At 60.3% G+C, this 15,203-nt stretch overlaps 2 protein-coding genes and 1 long non-coding RNA gene across 3 annotated transcripts; 2 read left to right on the top strand and 1 right to left on the bottom strand.

Moving 5' to 3' along the window:
* Positions 1-508: 508 nt before the first annotated feature.
* On the top strand, positions 509-5,077 carry MRGBP (MRG domain binding protein). Its single transcript, XM_061436959.1, has 5 exons — positions 509-712; positions 1,230-1,351; positions 3,092-3,173; positions 3,429-3,503; positions 3,911-5,077. Exons 1-5 carry the CDS (start codon positions 565-567, stop codon positions 4,096-4,098), a joined length of 615 nt encoding a protein of 204 aa, XP_061292943.1. The 5' UTR covers positions 509-564; the 3' UTR covers positions 4,099-5,077.
* Positions 1,503-6,913, bottom strand: LOC133259430 (uncharacterized). Its single transcript, XR_009740387.1, has 4 exons — positions 6,493-6,913; positions 6,286-6,362; positions 2,783-2,901; positions 1,503-1,859 (listed from the first exon to the last, which is right to left on the bottom strand). It is a non-coding gene; the product is annotated as an uncharacterized LOC133259430 (long non-coding RNA).
* A 92-nt stretch (positions 6,914-7,005) lies between these two features.
* On the top strand, positions 7,006-14,961 carry OGFR (opioid growth factor receptor). The gene is made up of 7 exons (XM_061436955.1): positions 7,006-7,519; positions 9,670-9,738; positions 10,275-10,353; positions 11,256-11,334; positions 12,077-12,143; positions 12,744-12,892; positions 13,615-14,961. Exons 1-7 carry the CDS (start codon positions 7,373-7,375, stop codon positions 14,630-14,632), a joined length of 1,608 nt encoding a protein of 535 aa, XP_061292939.1. The 5' UTR covers positions 7,006-7,372; the 3' UTR covers positions 14,633-14,961.
* The last annotated feature ends 242 nt before the right edge of the window (positions 14,962-15,203 follow it).

Raw genomic sequence — 15,203 nt, 5'->3', positions numbered from 1 at the left:
CCCCGCCCCCAGAGGCCCCGCCCCTCCCGACCAGGGTTAACCCCCCAGGGCCCAGTGCCGGTCACCCTGGAGGCCCCGGGCGGGAAGGCTGTACCCCGACGTCCCTGCCCCGGTGTTCAGGAGCCTCTCTGTGCAGCGCTCAGGCCGAGGGTCAGCTGGAGGCAGTGGAAGCCCTTGGAGCCCCTACTCGCAGGAACTGTAGGTTGCCTGTTCTTTTTCTTTGCTTCTTACTGAGGTGCAGCTTGCATTCCCGCCATCGTAAGCGCAGAGTTCAGCGGGGTTTACCCCGAGCTGTGCAGCCACTGGAACTATCTAATTTAGGGCATTTCCATCCATCTACGCAAACCGACTCCTTCGCCTGATCCGCCTGCTCTGCCGGCGCTGCGCCGCGGGACCGTGCCGCCTGGGGGCGCGGCGACCCAGCGCTCAGCTGCGCCTGCGCCTGCGCCGAGCGAGAGCCCGAGAGCGAGCCCGTCGAGCGCGCGCCCACGCCGCGAGTGCGCCTGCGCGGAGCTCGTGGCCGTGCCCGCTCCCGCCCGGGGCTCGTCGCTGGGCGGCGGGGCCATGGGGGAGGCCGAGGTGGGAGGCGGCGGCGCGGCCGGCGACAAGGGCCCGGGGGAGGCGGCCACCAGCCCGGCCGAAGAGACGGTGGTGTGGAGCCCCGAGGTGGAGGTGTGCCTCTTCCACGCCATGCTGGGCCACAAGCCCGTCGGTGAGCAGAGCGCCGCGCCGGGGCGGCCCACCCGCGTGGGGGCGGGGCGGCCGACAACGGTCGGGGACGCGCGCTGGGCGCGCGGGGCGGGGCCTCCTGCGCCTGCACCCCCGCCTACCGTGCCCCCACCTGCGCACCGTGCCCCCACCTGCGCACCCTGCCCCCACCTGCGCATCCCACCCATGCTTCCTCCAGCAGTCCCCAACTCCTGCCCACGCTGCCCCCTTCTATACCCTACCCCCACCCGACTCTGCCCCCTTCCTGTGTACAGCCACCCATCCCGGCTGACTCCAGCCCTCACGTGCACCCCGACCCCTGTCCCCTCGTTACACCTCCGCTGCAGACCCCTGCCTTTCCCTCTCCCACCTCTTACCCCCGCACCTCCTACCTCCTCCACCTTTGCCTCCCTACACCCTTGCAACCACTGCCCGCTTTCTCTCCGTTGCCCCCTACCTCTCTTTTCTACCCTACCAGCTGGCCTACCCCTCCCCCACAAGCCGACCCCTTCCTTCTGCAGGTGTGAACCGGCACTTCCACATGATCTGTATCCGAGACAAGTTCAGCCAGAACATCGGTCGGCAGGTCCCATCCAAGGTCATCTGGGACCACCTGAGCACCATGTATGACATGCAGGCACTGGTGAGCTGGACCCCCGCAGACAGAGCTGCTGGCAGGGAGCCCCCTCCACACCACCTACCCTGCCTTTGTCCGCCCCCCCACCCACCCAGGTCCTGGCCTCAGGGACCTTGACACCCAGGATGTCCCACAGGTGACGAGTTGTTAAACGAGATAGCTCTGGGTAGTTTTATGAAAACACAAGTCTGGTGACAGTAGCTAGCTACTGTACTGAACCTACCTTAGATTTGGGGAGGGGAGGCAAGGTTCAGTTAAGATCTTTCCAGGAGATAACTAGGGAGCTGAGGCCTGTGTGGGAGGGGGCTCTTAGGTTGTCAGTCCTGTGGAAAACTCCCGAGGGCTATAGGCAGGGAGGTGACTGGGTCTGAGTCACATTGAGATGAATATGGTGGCTTCTTGTGAGAACCAGGCTGACCGGAAGGCCACCCTCAGGGAACCCCCAGATGCTGGGTCTGAAGGAGAGCAGGTCAACTCAGTAACCAGGACAGTAGAAAAGACAGGTGGGTGTTCCCTGCAGAGGAACAGCAGGAGTCAGGGCCCTGTGGCAGCAGGCGTCAGGACTTGGGGCTGCACCGGCACCCCACCCTGTGCCCCTCCCTCCTCCCATCCCCCTCCCACTGAAACCTGGTGCTTGTCATGAGGCAGAGAGTGAAGCTCAGACCTTCCTGTGTCCTTAACCCTCACCACCACAAGTTCCCTGTTGGCCTTGGGCAAGTCGTTTGCATCTCCTTGTCCCAAGGCAGAGAAGGGAGAGAAATGACAGTACTGCTCTGACCCCCAGCCCGCAGTTAGCACCTGGGAACTTGAGGTCAAGCTGTTGAACTGAAGCAGGCCCCCCAAAGGGCTGTGCCCACCAGTTGGGGCCTCACTCCCCCAGAATTCCCATGTTCAGCAGTTTGACAGGACCCCCATGCTTGTCATGTTGGGGTGTCACCTGGCCCCCAGACGCTTCCTGCATCTCCACTCCAGGCTGGGGCCCAGAGCTGGACACAGAGACAAGTATGGCAGGGCCCCTGTCCTGCGGGCCTTTGGTGCGGTAGACAGGACAGATGGCTCTCAAGTGCAGACGCTGGCTTAGAGGGTGCTGAGGCCGTGACGCCCAGTACGGGGTCCCCGTGATACTCAGCTGTGGGGGCCACCAGGGGGGCTCTCAGTCCAGGACAGGTAGCCCTTCCTTCCTCAGTTCCTTGGACCCCAGCACCACTATAGAGCTGATGCCATGGTCACCTGGGACCTTGTAAATATGGGTCTGTGGATCTCATCCCATGGGATGACCATGGGCCTGGGAGCTCTCAGGGTTTGTGAAGCTCCCAGCTGGCAGTTGGCACACTTATTCGCTGACCACCAGGCTTGCAGCTCAGCTCCCAAATTGGGGACTAGAAGCCCTGTCTCCTGAATCCCCTCCCAACCCAGAGACCTTTCCCGCCAGCTCACCTTTCCCTTTGTCTGGTGGTGGTGTTTCCGGCTCTCTGTCCCTCTGGGCCTACGTGATCTGGGGAACAAGTGGAGCCTGGCGAGCATTCCTGGTGCTGCCTCCATTTTGCTTTGTTTTCCTGGTTTCCACGAGAGAGAACAAAGGCCTCAGGCCCTGCGCCTGCCCACTGCAGCCCCTCAGGACAGCCATCTGTGCTCGTTGGTCACTCCTGAGTTGGCTCTTACATCTCTAGTCACATTTTTTTAAATGTGATATTTAAAATCATATTTTCTTCTTTGCTTCTAAAAAAACCCCTTATTTGTCATCAGCACGAGTCTGAGATTCTTCCGTTCCCAAATCCAGAGAGGAACTTCATCCTTCCAGAAGAAATCATTCAAGAAGTCCGAGAAGGTATGACTCGGGCAAGGGCAGATTTGGGAATGGGAAAAGGCGGTGGTGTCAGGGTGAAGGTCACGAGCCTCAGAGAGTGAGGGTAACTGGCTGGGTGGTGCTCACCCTCCAGGATGGGGCGGTCTGGGGGCCTCCAAGACAGGGGCAGACACCTCCCAAGTCGGCAGCAGCCCCTGGCCTGAGCCACCGTGGTCAGGCGGGGCCATGGCGCTCACCATTGTGGGCTCCAGGTCATCGTCGGTTATCTCCCCACAGGAAAAGTGATCATAGAGGAGGAAATGAAAGAGGAAATGAAGGAAGATGTGGACCCCCACAACGGGGCTGATGATGGTAAGCGTGGAGCTTGCCCTCCCACCGTAGGGCCCCAGGGGCATGGACCCCAGCCTGGTGAGGCTTCCCCATCACTGGCAATGGGGTCATTCGTCTGTCTCAGCAGCTGAGAAGGCAGCTTCTGTCTGGTTGGGGAGAGCCTCCCACACAGGGGAGTCACTCTTGGAGCCAGCCTTGGGGGTGGGGGTGCAGGAGGCTGCCCGACTAAAGTAGAATGGGTGGCAGCCTTCTCAGTGCAGGGCAAACCCCGAGAAGCAAAGATGGGCACAGCCGTGCAGGCACCTCAGCTAGGGAGGAGCCTTTTGGGGTCGATGTCATGTACATAGGTATAGATTTTTGTAACTGAACAGGAAGATGAAATAAAATTTTGGATATTCTGTTTTCAGCCAAATGATTTTGTCTCCCAGTTTTTTCATCTTCAGGAAGCTTGGGGAAAGCAACAGAAAAGTCCAGCAAAGACAAAGAAAAGAACAACTCGGACTTGGGGTCCAAAGAGGGGCCAGACAAGCGGAAGCGCAGCCGGGTCACCGACAAAGTCCTGACCGCCAACAGCAACCCCTCCAGCCCCAGCGCAGCCAAGCGGCGCCGGACGTAGATACTCACAGCAGGCGGGTGCTGTGGTCTCGAGGCAGTGGGAGGGTCAAATACCACCGGCCCTACTGCCTGCCCTCGGGTGCCAGAGGCTCCTGAGGTGCCACTCAGACCGTCTGGGCTCGGATGGCCCCCAACGCCCAGGATGGGTCCCGCTCAGATGCTGAGACCTGGGACGTGAAAGCCCAGGCCGCGTCCTCTCTGGACACTCATGGGTTCCATCGCTGTGGCTCAGCTGCACCTGGGGCCAAGCGTTGGCATGGGCCTGAGGACCAGGCTGCGTGGGCAGAGCGCGGACACAGCAAGCAATAAATCATGGACTGCCTCTCTGCTCTGAGGGGCCCGGGTCTTCCCGTTTCTCCGTCTGTCCACCAGTCAAAGGCTGGCTCTCAACTGACTGCAGCCTCAGGGGGGGAGCGTCAGGCCACAGGCGCCGGCCCTTCCACCACCAGGGAGACTTGAGAACTGGGTACTTTGCCTCATTCATCTGTACTGTAATGATGTATATAATTTGGTTGGTATTTCACTATTTAATTTTTAAGAAGCCTATTTTACTAGGGTTTTATACGAAAAAAGTACTGCAGAAGTTGAACCTGTGTTGTATTTTTTGCTGAGATGTTTTGTTTTAAGGTAACAGACTACTGAGATACTTTTCACTCAGTTTTTATATGCCAGATACAGAGAATTTGTAGCGGTTATTTTTGTATTCTCGAGTCAGTCCACTCGCAAACAGACCAAATGAATGAGCAGAGGGAGGCAGGCCGAGGACTGATGGGGCCTGGGCACCAGGCTGACTGAGACATACTTGCTTTTGACTGAGGGACATTAAAGCACAAAAAAGCAACTGGAGTTGTGTGATTTTGATATCACAGTTAACTTTTCTTATAGTAGGAGGTTGTCTTTTTCCAAGATTTATAACTGAAGCTAGGCTTTGATGTACTTGGATCACTTGATACAATGAATATACAAACTAGTAACAGGTCTAGAGTGGCTACTTTGTTGCGTGTGAGCATCCCTTCAAATAAAAAACCTCAAGAGAGGCACCCAGTTGGAGTGGTGCCTGATGGGAGTAGTGCTTGCTTCCCCCCAGCATGAGAACTGGGGCGGAGCTCAGGCCTCCCAAGTGAGAGAGGAGGCGCTCACCCTCATCCTGACAAACCGGGAGGACACTGGTGCCACCCATCCCCCCAACATCAGCCACAGGCAATTGGAAATCCCTGAGCCCATGGGGCTCCATGGGCTGAGAGGTGGCCGGGTGGGGGTCGGAGGCCGGCACCTGCTGCCCCAGTAGGGCCCGCAGTGCCTGGCACGGAGTGTCTCATGTCAGGTCTACTGACCCTGAGCAGCCCTGGCCTTCCGTCCTGACTGCCCCGTGCAGGAAGCTGAGGCAGAAGCTTACACCCCACAGTCAGACCTGGTGCCTAAGGGCCCCATGGGGTGAGATTCCAGGAGAAGATCACACTTTCAGAGGGGCCTCCTACCACAGGGAGGGGCATCTAGATGGCACCCTGGTACAGTCAAATGTGACTGGCACTTGTAAAGCAGAAGCTGGGCCCCATGTGAGAACAAGTGTGTGGCAGCAGGCAGTATGGGAGGCTGTGCTCTGAGTGCTACGGCCTGGGGCTACAGCACTGTGTCCTCCAGTGCATGCTTATCTGTTTTCAGGTAGAGGTGGGAGGGCCTGCCTACCAACCCAAGTGCTCTCAGAGCGCCCCAGCACCCATCAGTGCCTCATCAGAGGGCCCCATCCCTCCAGAAGTCACAGCCAGGGTCTAGTCACAGTCAGCTAAGAAGGCCAGGCCTGTGGCCACAGTCTGCAATAGGCCAGCCCTGCACAATGCCTGATGGCACCCCACTCCAGTGGTCTTGCCTGGAAAATCCCATGGACGGAGGAGCCTGGTAGGCTGCAGTCCATGGGGTCGCTAAGAGTCGGACACGACTGAGCGACTTCACTTTCTCGCATTGGAGAAGGAAATGGCACCCCACTCCAGGGTTCTTGCCTGGAGAATCCCAGGGACGGGGGAGCCTGGTGGTCTGCCGTCTATGGGGTCGCACAGAATTGGACACGATTGAAGTGACTTAGCATAGCACAGCACAATGCCTGGCCGTCTGCCTCTGTTGCCTTCTCCTTGGGACACCTACCCTGGCCATCAGTGGCAGAAGATTTGCAGAAATGCCCAGAACTCCATACCTTTGGGGGAGTCACCACTGTCCTTGAAGGTTGTCCAGGCGAGATGGTACCCAGAGAGATAACGGAGGTTGGTAAGCCTGCAAGGAGTTGGCACCAGCATGAAGGGTCTTCAGCCGTGCCCGTGGCCAAGACTGGCAGGTTCTGTCCAGCTCTGAGCTGTCCGCAGATGCAGAGCTCAAGGACTGTCACATCCTTGGGCATACCAACCTGAGGCCTGGCAGCCTGCAGCATTGGGCAGGGCCTCAGTCTCTGTTGACCAGCCCTGAGGGTGACCCCGGGTCATTCCTGTCTCCGGGTGTCTGGGTCTTTACCTGGTGCCTCCAAGTGAGTGACTGCAGCACCCATGCTGTCTTACAGCCACTACCTGCAGCAGAGGGGACAGGAGGGCAGGCCCACGAGGACACTGCACTATGGGACTCTCAGACAACTGGGGGTATCCTCCTAGGGGCACACTTGTGGGGCACATCTGCTACAAACAAGCTCCAGGGGGGCCACCCTTCAGGGGGACACCCTCCCTGAGGTCATCCTTGGGGGGATCATGGTGGAGAGAGGTGCCCTGCAGGGGAGGGTGTTCGGAGGGGAAGGGACGTTCTGGGGGTGCTCTGGGGGACCTCCTCAGGGGGCGGGCTTCCTGTCTACATTCTTCTGAGGAGAACACAGGGGCGGGGCAATGGTTCTGGACATCTTGCGTGTAGGCGTCTTCCAGGGTGGAGGAGGCCATTCTCCAGGGGAAAAGGGACCTGGGAGGGTCCTGAGAGGGTACCCTAGGGAGCACCCCCCAAGGGTCCTCTCCAGGGAGAAATCCCTACCTAGGTGGGCATGGGGTGGGGGGGGACAACCTTGGGGGAGAGGGGAGCGTCCTCCGGAGGGGCTTTCTCGGGGGGAGGGATATTCTCGGTGTGGGAGGACAGGCCTCCTCCAGAGGGACATCCTTGGAGGGTACATCCTGGGGACGGTCCTCCTCCGGGCTGGGCGGACCGAGACGGCAGCCCCGGGCCCGCCTCCGACCCGCCCCCCGGCCCGCCCCCGCGTTTCCTCCCTGTTTCACTTTCGCTTCCGCCGGAGCGGGTCCCACCGCCACCGGAGCATGGAGGACTCGGACTGCGACTCGACCTGGGACGAGGATGAGGAGGAGAACGGCGAGGGCCCGCGGGCGGAAGCCGGCGAGGATGGCGAGACCGGCGCTCTGGGGAACGCGGAAGCCGAGGAGGACGCGCCGCCCAGCGCGCTCCAGGTGCCGCCCCCGCGCCCTGGGAACCCGGCGCCCCTGGGGAGGCCGCGGCGGCAAAGGGGGCAAAGCCCGGTTTCTGGCAAGCCATTCCCCGCCCCGCCACGGGGCCAGGTGTGAAGGCACCTCCCAGAGACCCGGCTTGGGGCCCGGCTCCCCATCTCCAGCGGTGGCCCCCTTCCCTCCCTGTCCTCCGGCTACTCGCTTCCTGGTTCCCAGGACACGCTGAGGTCCGCTCCGACCCGCTCCCCCGCGTGCTCCCCCGCCAGGGCACCTTGCAGGGAATCCGGGGCCACTCTCAGACCCTTATCCCCAGGGCCAGATCGGCGCGGTGACACTTCCTCCAGAGGATGGCCCCAGCACATCCTTGACTCCCCTGTCACATCCCAGCCTCAGGCCCTTGGCTCTGTCCTCTAGACAGACCCAGCCCTCAGCTCTGGCCTCCTTCACCGCCTCTCTCCTGGAGCTGCTACCTCCACCCCGGCTCCCCTACCCAAGACTCCACCCTTCCCCAGGCCCCAGAGCCCCCAGCCTGCCCCACTCCGTTGACCCTCACTAGGTGCAGCACCTACCCGCTCTGACTGGGGCTGACCTCATGTCGTCTGGAGGTGGCCTTGGAGGCTACATGTGTGTGGAGGTGGCCTTGGAGGCTACATGTGTGTGGCTTGCCTGAGCCAGGGCAGCTGGTGTGCCCACCAGCTCCTTGTTGTCACCACTGGTTACTTGTCATAACCATGGTTATTCAACATTACTGGCAGTTATTTGCTGGTACTTACCAGGTGTCACAATCCCCGAGTGGGTACGCCATTGCTCCAGCTGGGGTTCTAGGTGAGGGAGAGGGCTCCAAGTGATAGTTGTCACGACGTGTCCCCCTCCCTTTGGGATGAGGATATCTTGGCACCGTATCTGGGGAAGCTTGGGTTCCAGCCTTAGTGGTCTCAGTGATGGATTGTCGTGCTGCAGATGAGCACTCTGGTGTTCAAATTTCTCTCCGGGTCTTGGAGTGGTCGGTCAGCAAGAGGAACCCCAAGGGGCTCCTGGGCCTGCTGAGAAGGCCGGCGACCTCGGCACATTTCCAGTGTTTCAGGGGTGCACGAGTTCCTAGGGTAGGTAGGCTGGGCAGTGGTCAGGGGCACAGATCACAGGGCAGGAATCCACCTCTTCCCCCAGGCGGATGCCCACTGGACGTGGTGCAGCTTAGGTGGCAGGACACCATCCTCACTATAGCTCCATGGGCCACACTCCTAAAGCAGTGCTTCAGCACGTGGACCTTCCTGTGAGATGCCCATGGTCCTCTGACCTCTTCCCTGCCCCTCTGCTATGGCTTCTCTCCTTCTACAAAGTCCCAGTCCCCTCTCCATTCCCCCATGGTCCTTCCTGGCTGCCACACACTGGGTCCCGGTGTGGCTTTTTGGTGCTTCCTCCTGGACACTGTCATTTGTGCACCCATGGTGCTGGCCCTGCTCTGAGCTGTGCACCTGACCACCTGACCAGGACCCACCCTCTGGACCGACCCAGGGAGGCTGAGAAATGGATGCTGATGAGGGGTGGGGCAGCTTCTGCTGAGTTTCATTTCCACCCACTGTCCATTGACCTAACCAGCATCTGGCTAAGAAACCCTCTTCAGAAGCATCTGGGGCTCTAGGTGGCAAGGCCACTGCCCTTGGGTATACAGCCCCTTGCTGCTGCTGCTGCTGCTGCTGCTAAGTCGCTTCAGTCGTGTCCGACTCTATGCAACCCCATAGACGGCAGCCCACCAGGCTCCCCCATCCCTGGGATTCTCCAGGCAAGAACACTGGAGTGGGTTGCCATTTCCTTCTCCAATACAGCCCCTTAGGTGTTAGCTTAGAGCGCAGGGCAAGGAGGAAATGTTGGGGGAGGTGGGGTTCCCAGAGGAGGTCCTGGACTGTGATGCCAGCAAACAAGGGAGGAGAAAGTAATGCTGGAGTCGGGGGGCACCCCAAGAATGCACATTGGCCTGTAGTCCTGAGGGCTCACTCCAGCTACTCTGGCCCCTCTGATATTGCTGGCAGCTAGGCCCAGTCCTTGCTGCCCTTACCAGGGTGGGTCCTCCCTGGGGTGGGTCCTGCTTGCTGGCTGCCTTGAAGAATGGGGAGGGTCTCCCCACTGGGATCTGATCCTTTCTCTCTCTCCAGCTCAAGGTGACAGGGTCCCGAAACTGGAGAGCTGCACGGGACACACGCCGGTACCGGCACCACTACCCGGTAGGTATCTGTGCACAGCCCCACCCCTGCAGCCCACCAGGACTGAATCCTTCCTGTAATCACGGGGTGACAGCACCACGCCCTAACTCCCACCACAGCACCCTCACCTTTCACACTGTGACTGCGCCAGCCGCCAGCTCATCCACAGGAGGCCCCACCAGCCCATCTCATGGCTTCTGTTGTCCTCAGCCCCTGCCCTCTGTACCCAAGAGTCTCAGGGAACCCTTGGGCTGTCTCTGGGGTGCAGATGAAGGGGACCTCCCAGCCCTGGCCCACATTGTTGAGGAGGGGATGGTCGTCACTGGTGGTCAGAGGTGGCTGCTGTCTCCCAAGTGTGAAGGCTGGTCCTCCCCTGTGGCGTGGGGGACCCAGGTTTGGCATTTGGGGTCTTCACCAGCCCTCAGGATATCTGGAGGTTGACGGGCCAAGAGCCAACACCTCCTCCCTCCCACCCAGCCCAGGAATGCTTCAGTATGAGGGGTCCTTGGAGTCAGCCTGTTTGGATGACACCTTGTCACCTTTCTCTGGCTCTGTAGGATCTGGTAGAAGGAGATGACAATGGCGACATGCTCAACCTGAGTTTCTACAAAAATGAGATTCGGTTCCTGCCTAACGGTGTGTACCTGCCCAGCTGCCGGCAGCTCCATTCTAGGGGTATTCCTCTCTCCTCTGCCTGTCTGGTCTGCTGGGACATGGTTTGGACCTGTGGCTTTCAGATATACCCCCACAGCACCCACCCACCCACCCCCCAAAGCTGCTGAGGGACTCCCAGGGCCCCAACCCTTGGCCTGGACACAGTGGCCACCATGCTCCAAAGGGCCAGGCGATGAATGCTGGTGGCTTTGCAGGCACACAATCTCTGTCACGACTACTTGACTCTGCCTCCATAGTGAGGAAGCTGCATACATAAACTAACAGGAAGGAATGGTTTTTACCTTTTTAAACAGTTGGGGAAGTTTTATGGTACAATAACATTTATGACATGTGAAAATCATATGAGATTCAAATTTCAGTGTCCACGGTGAGGTTTTATCAGAACCCATCCACATACGTGTTGTCCATGGCTCCTTTGCTGCACGCGCCAGGGGCCGCACAGCCTCAAATATTCCCCTCCAGGCCCTTTGCAGAAAGTGGGGGGTGCCCTGCGGAGACCAGGCTGCAGCGTAGGGCTTGGTAGCAGGCCCTGTGTGAAGGCAGAACTCCAGCTAGCAGCCTGTGGTTTGTGGGGTGCAGCAAGGCCTCCCTTCTGCAAAGACAGGTTTAGATCTGGGACCACTCTCTCTTACCCGATGGGGCCTCCCAGGTTCTCCCACCCAGAGTGCCAGCATGGCCTGCCCACTCCGGTCTGCCCTCTATCAGCCATAAGGGTTCACCTTCCAGATTGCACAGTGGTGGTCAGCCTAAATTGGGTTAACATCACAGGAGGTGTGCACAACCTGAACCCCAAGGTCCTCATGAAAGGGGCGAGGGGAGGGGCTTTCGGTAGTCCCCCTGACTTGTCTCTGTGGGCCTCCCAGGCTGTTTCATTGAGGACATTCTTCAGAACTGGAAGGAAGACTATGAACTCCTGGAGGACAATCACTCCTACATCCAGTGGTGAGTGGGCGGGGCTTCTGAGAAGGGGCTTGAGGCTCCGCCCGTACTGGATCCTGGCTCCACCTCTTCCAGGCGCCGGGCTTACTGAGCAGGCGCACTGCCCTCTGTGCCCCGTGCCTGGCTCTGCGGGCAGGGGCCAGCTAAGGGGAGACCGGGTCTGGGTTCTCCAGCTGGAAACAGCCTCAGCTGCTGGGGGTTGACGCTGGCTTTGGGGGATAGCAAGAGCAGTCGACTAGCTGGCTCGCTGGAGGCCCCATGAGGCTGTCCTGAATCTGTCCACAGAGCCCCTCTGCCGCAAGGGCGGATTCTAATGGTGTCTTAAGGTGCTCCCCGGACGCTGGCCTGCAAATGCAGTGTCCTTTAAGGACGGCTTGCAGGCGACTGACCCAGGGCACAGGATATCCCTGAGAATAATTCCGCAGCATTAATGGTGGGCGGCAAAGAAGAACGTGAGAATGAAAGGGAATGGTAGAGAGGCTGGTCGCTGTCTGGCAGGTGCCCTCCTGCTGCGTGGGCAGGCTGGACTCTGGGTGGGCTGGGACTCCTGTGGGTGGGCTGTCCTGGGTCCTTATCCTGGGCACTCCCCCTGGAGTTCTTCCATCCTCACCCTTTGACTTTATTGACTGGGGAGAGATCACAGCACATGTGGCACGCCAGGTCCAGCCAGCCCTGCCAGAGTTGAGCCGAGCCCCAGGGTCCGCGAGTGTTGCTTACCAGGCCTGTGCTATCCCTTCCCTCACAGGCTGTTTCCGCTGCGGGAGCCAGGGGTGAACTGGCACGCCAAGCCCCTCACGCTCCAGGAGATCGAGGTGAGCTCTGGAGGTCAAGGTACAGGTCACGGCTAGCCACAGGTGTTCATGGGTCCCTTGGGGAACAGGAGCTGAAGGACTCCCCTACCCACAGTTTTATTATCTTCCCTCATAAGTGGTCCTTGCCTCTGGCCCTCAGTGCTCCTTGCAGGCTTCCAGAGAAATCTGACTGAGAGGGTTGCTCATGTCCAGGGGTCTCGGGAAGGGGCCACAAGCAGAGTCAGAGTGACCAGGCTTTGCCTTGGTCAGCCCTGGTTTGGGCTGGATCGATGATGCCTGGCGAGTGGGGAGGGGGCTCCAGGAGCCGGGGAGGCCAAGCAGGTGTGCCCAGGAGACAGGATGGGTGCTTACAGCCCTGTGTCCAGCCCTAGGGTCCCTGAGGTCTTCCCGCAGGTCAGGGAGTTCCTCTCAAGGCTACAGCACATGCCTCAGGCTGGGGAGGTCTGGAGCCAGTTCAAAGTCAAGTGAGCAGCCCCAGGCTCCTGCGCCCTGGCCTTCTGAGCCAAGGCCCCAGATGAATTTGGGCCTGAGGAAGGTGTCCAGCTGTTGGCTGTGTTGCACTGACACTGAGCTCTCTGCCACCCTTGGGGGCTTTTCCAGGCATTTAAGAAGTCTGCGGAGGTCAGGAAGCGGCTGGTCCAGGCCTACGAGCTCATGCTGGGCTTCTTTGGGATCCAGCTCCAGGACCGAGATACCGGCCAGGTGTGCCGAGCACACAACTACCAGAAGCGCTTCCAGAACCTCAACTGGTGAGCAGGCCAGGAGCTTGGGGTTCTGCACAGCTGGTCTCTGATTGCGAGAAACATCTCTGGGGAGGGGCCTGCAAGGCAGAGCCTGAGACTCCCAGCATCCTCTGAGCTTGTGGAGGTGGGGCAAGGGCAGGGTGGGGGCAAGACAGAGTGGGGTGAGGATGGGACCAGGTTGGGCAGGACAGGAGAGGGAGCGGGAGGAGTAGGGGTGAGTGCCACCTGATTCAGCTGTGGGCTTCCTGCTATGGCCTGCCACCCATGTAGGCATGGGTTGGGTTGCCAAGGGGCTCCATCACTTTCACTACATCACTGAGCATCCCACCTGGAGGGTGTGGCAGACATGCTCCCCTCTTCCCCCTAGAATGCACTGGGTGGAGGGGCAGCAGCTCAGGGCACATGGGCAACAGACCCCTGCCTCTAGAGGGTCCCCATCTGGTTCTTCTCCAGCTGTGCTGAGGGTGCGTGTTCCATGGGACCAAGGGGACAGTCACCCTTCTAGGGAACGCATCACAGTTCTTTACCTGCACGATCCAGGCACATAGGCCATCTTCTCAGGGACCTGAGGACAGGGTAGGAATGGGGACTGACCTGTGGGCTGGAGTGTCTCTGCTGGTGGACACCAGCCTCTTGGGGGAGTGTGAGGGGGGGCTGGAGAAGGGCAGTCTTTGGCTGAGCACCGCCCACCCACGTGCAGCCCCACCAGCGCCTCCTGTCCCCACCAGGCACAGCCACAACAACCTCCGCATCACCCGCATCCTCAAGTCTCTGGGGGAGCTGGGGCTGGCGCACTACCAGGCACCCCTGGCCCGCTTCTTCCTGGAGGAGACGCTGGTGCGGAGGCAGCTGCCAGGCTTGCGGCACAGCGCCCTGGACTACTTTGTGTTCACCGTGCGCTGCCGGCACCAGCGCCGCGAGCTGCTGCGCTTCGCCTGGGAGCACTTCCGGCCCCGCTACAGGTTCGTCTGGGGGCCCCAGGACAAACTGCAGAAGTTCAAGCCATGCTCACCACCCTGCTCATCCCGGCTGGCCTGCCCCAGACAGGCGAAGGAGGAGGAGAGCCCTGGGGAACCCCCCCTTGAAGCTGGCACCCAGAGGCACACCTGTGGGCTGGGGAAGGACGAGGAGGCAGGCCCACTGGCCGAGGGTCCCCAGCTACCTGGCACAGAGTCCCAGGAGGTCAGAGCCCTGGAAAGGGACCAGGGAGATGAGACCAGCGAGGAGCAGGGACCAGAGTCACCAAACCCCAAGGAGAGCAAGAAGAGGAAGCTGGAGGCGAATCTGCGGGAGCGGGCCCTGGGGGAGCCAGGCGCCAGCGCCTCTGAGGTGGAGAAGATCGCCCTGAACCTGGAAGGCTGCGCCCTCAGCCAGGGCAGCCTCAGGGTGGAGACCCAGGAAGTGGTCAGCCAGGCCCCAGAGGAGGCCAAGCAGCCCTGCCCCCAGCCCCCAGGGGCCAAGGTGGCCGATGAGGTAAGGAAGCGAAGGAAGATGGACCAAGGTGCCAGTGATCACCCAGAGGCAGCAGCAGATGGTGGCACCCTGACACTGGCCACGACTAAGCCCCCTGCCCCATCTGAGTGCTCAGAGGCTGAAGAGGGTGCAAATGGGATCAAAGAGGAAACAGAAGGCCAGGCAGGGCTGGGGCAGAGTGCCCCTGGCAGCCCAGGCACTGCAGCACTGGAGGTGGAGGAGAGAGCAGAGCCCACAGAGGTGGGGCCTTGTGTCCATCCCGGAGAGCCTTAGGGAAGCAGACGCCCGTGGCCCTCCTGGCCCTGCCCTGCCACAGGCCTGGGAGCCACGTTGTCAGCTGTTCTCAGTGTCCAGCTCTGTTGGCCTGTCCCTGGTGGTCACTGCAGCTGCAAGGAGGCCAGGCCCAGTCCTCGGGGAGGCTGAGGCTTCAGCCTTCTTCCTTCCACCTCACTTCCCACCTCCTCCCTCCTGTGTGCTGTCACCCCCCTCCCCCCCACCAACCTTTGTAACTTGGCCCTTCAGGGTCTGGAGGGGTGGGAGGGGGCACTCATTTTCTTACTCTGATCCAGAGGCCTTTTCTGAATAAACTCATTTGACTTTGAGTGTTTCGGTATGGACGGCAGCCCGTGGATGGCCAGGGCAGGGGAGGGGCTGGTCTCATGAGTACCTCTGGCTGGACTTCTGGGTGCACATGGCCCAGCTGCGTCACCACTTTGCTGTGGAAGTGCCTGGGGCACGACCCTGGTGCAGCCCTCCTGAGCATGTGTGCCCCCCAGTGTACACCCCCCAAAATGCCTGACCCCATGGCCACCCAGAGCCTCTGGGGCTGGGCATTGGGTCCCTA

The sequence above is a fragment of the Bos javanicus genome, chromosome 13 (assembly GCF_032452875.1).
Source record: "Bos javanicus breed banteng chromosome 13, ARS-OSU_banteng_1.0, whole genome shotgun sequence".
Lineage (NCBI taxonomy): Eukaryota > Metazoa > Chordata > Mammalia > Artiodactyla > Bovidae > Bos > Bos javanicus.
This window is presented reverse-complemented; position numbering and strand designations above follow the sequence as displayed.

Bases quoted from the DNA above. Each gene is read 5' to 3' on its own strand.
- OGFR (XM_061436955.1), top strand. From the start codon at position 7,373: ATGGAGGACTCGGACTGCGACTCGACCTGGGACGAGGATGAGGAGGAG. The intron at 10,354-11,255 runs GTGTGTACCTGC...TGGGCCTCCCAG, and splicing joins GATTCGGTTCCTGCCTAACG to GCTGTTTCATTGAGGACATT. The intron at 12,144-12,743 runs GTGAGCTCTGGA...GGGCTTTTCCAG, and splicing joins TCACGCTCCAGGAGATCGAG to GCATTTAAGAAGTCTGCGGA.
- MRGBP (XM_061436959.1), top strand. From the start codon at position 565: ATGGGGGAGGCCGAGGTGGGAGGCGGCGGCGCGGCCGGCGACAAGGGC. The intron at 1,352-3,091 runs GTGAGCTGGACC...ATTTGTCATCAG, and splicing joins TGTATGACATGCAGGCACTG to CACGAGTCTGAGATTCTTCC. The intron at 3,174-3,428 runs GTATGACTCGGG...ATCTCCCCACAG, and splicing joins CATTCAAGAAGTCCGAGAAG to GAAAAGTGATCATAGAGGAG.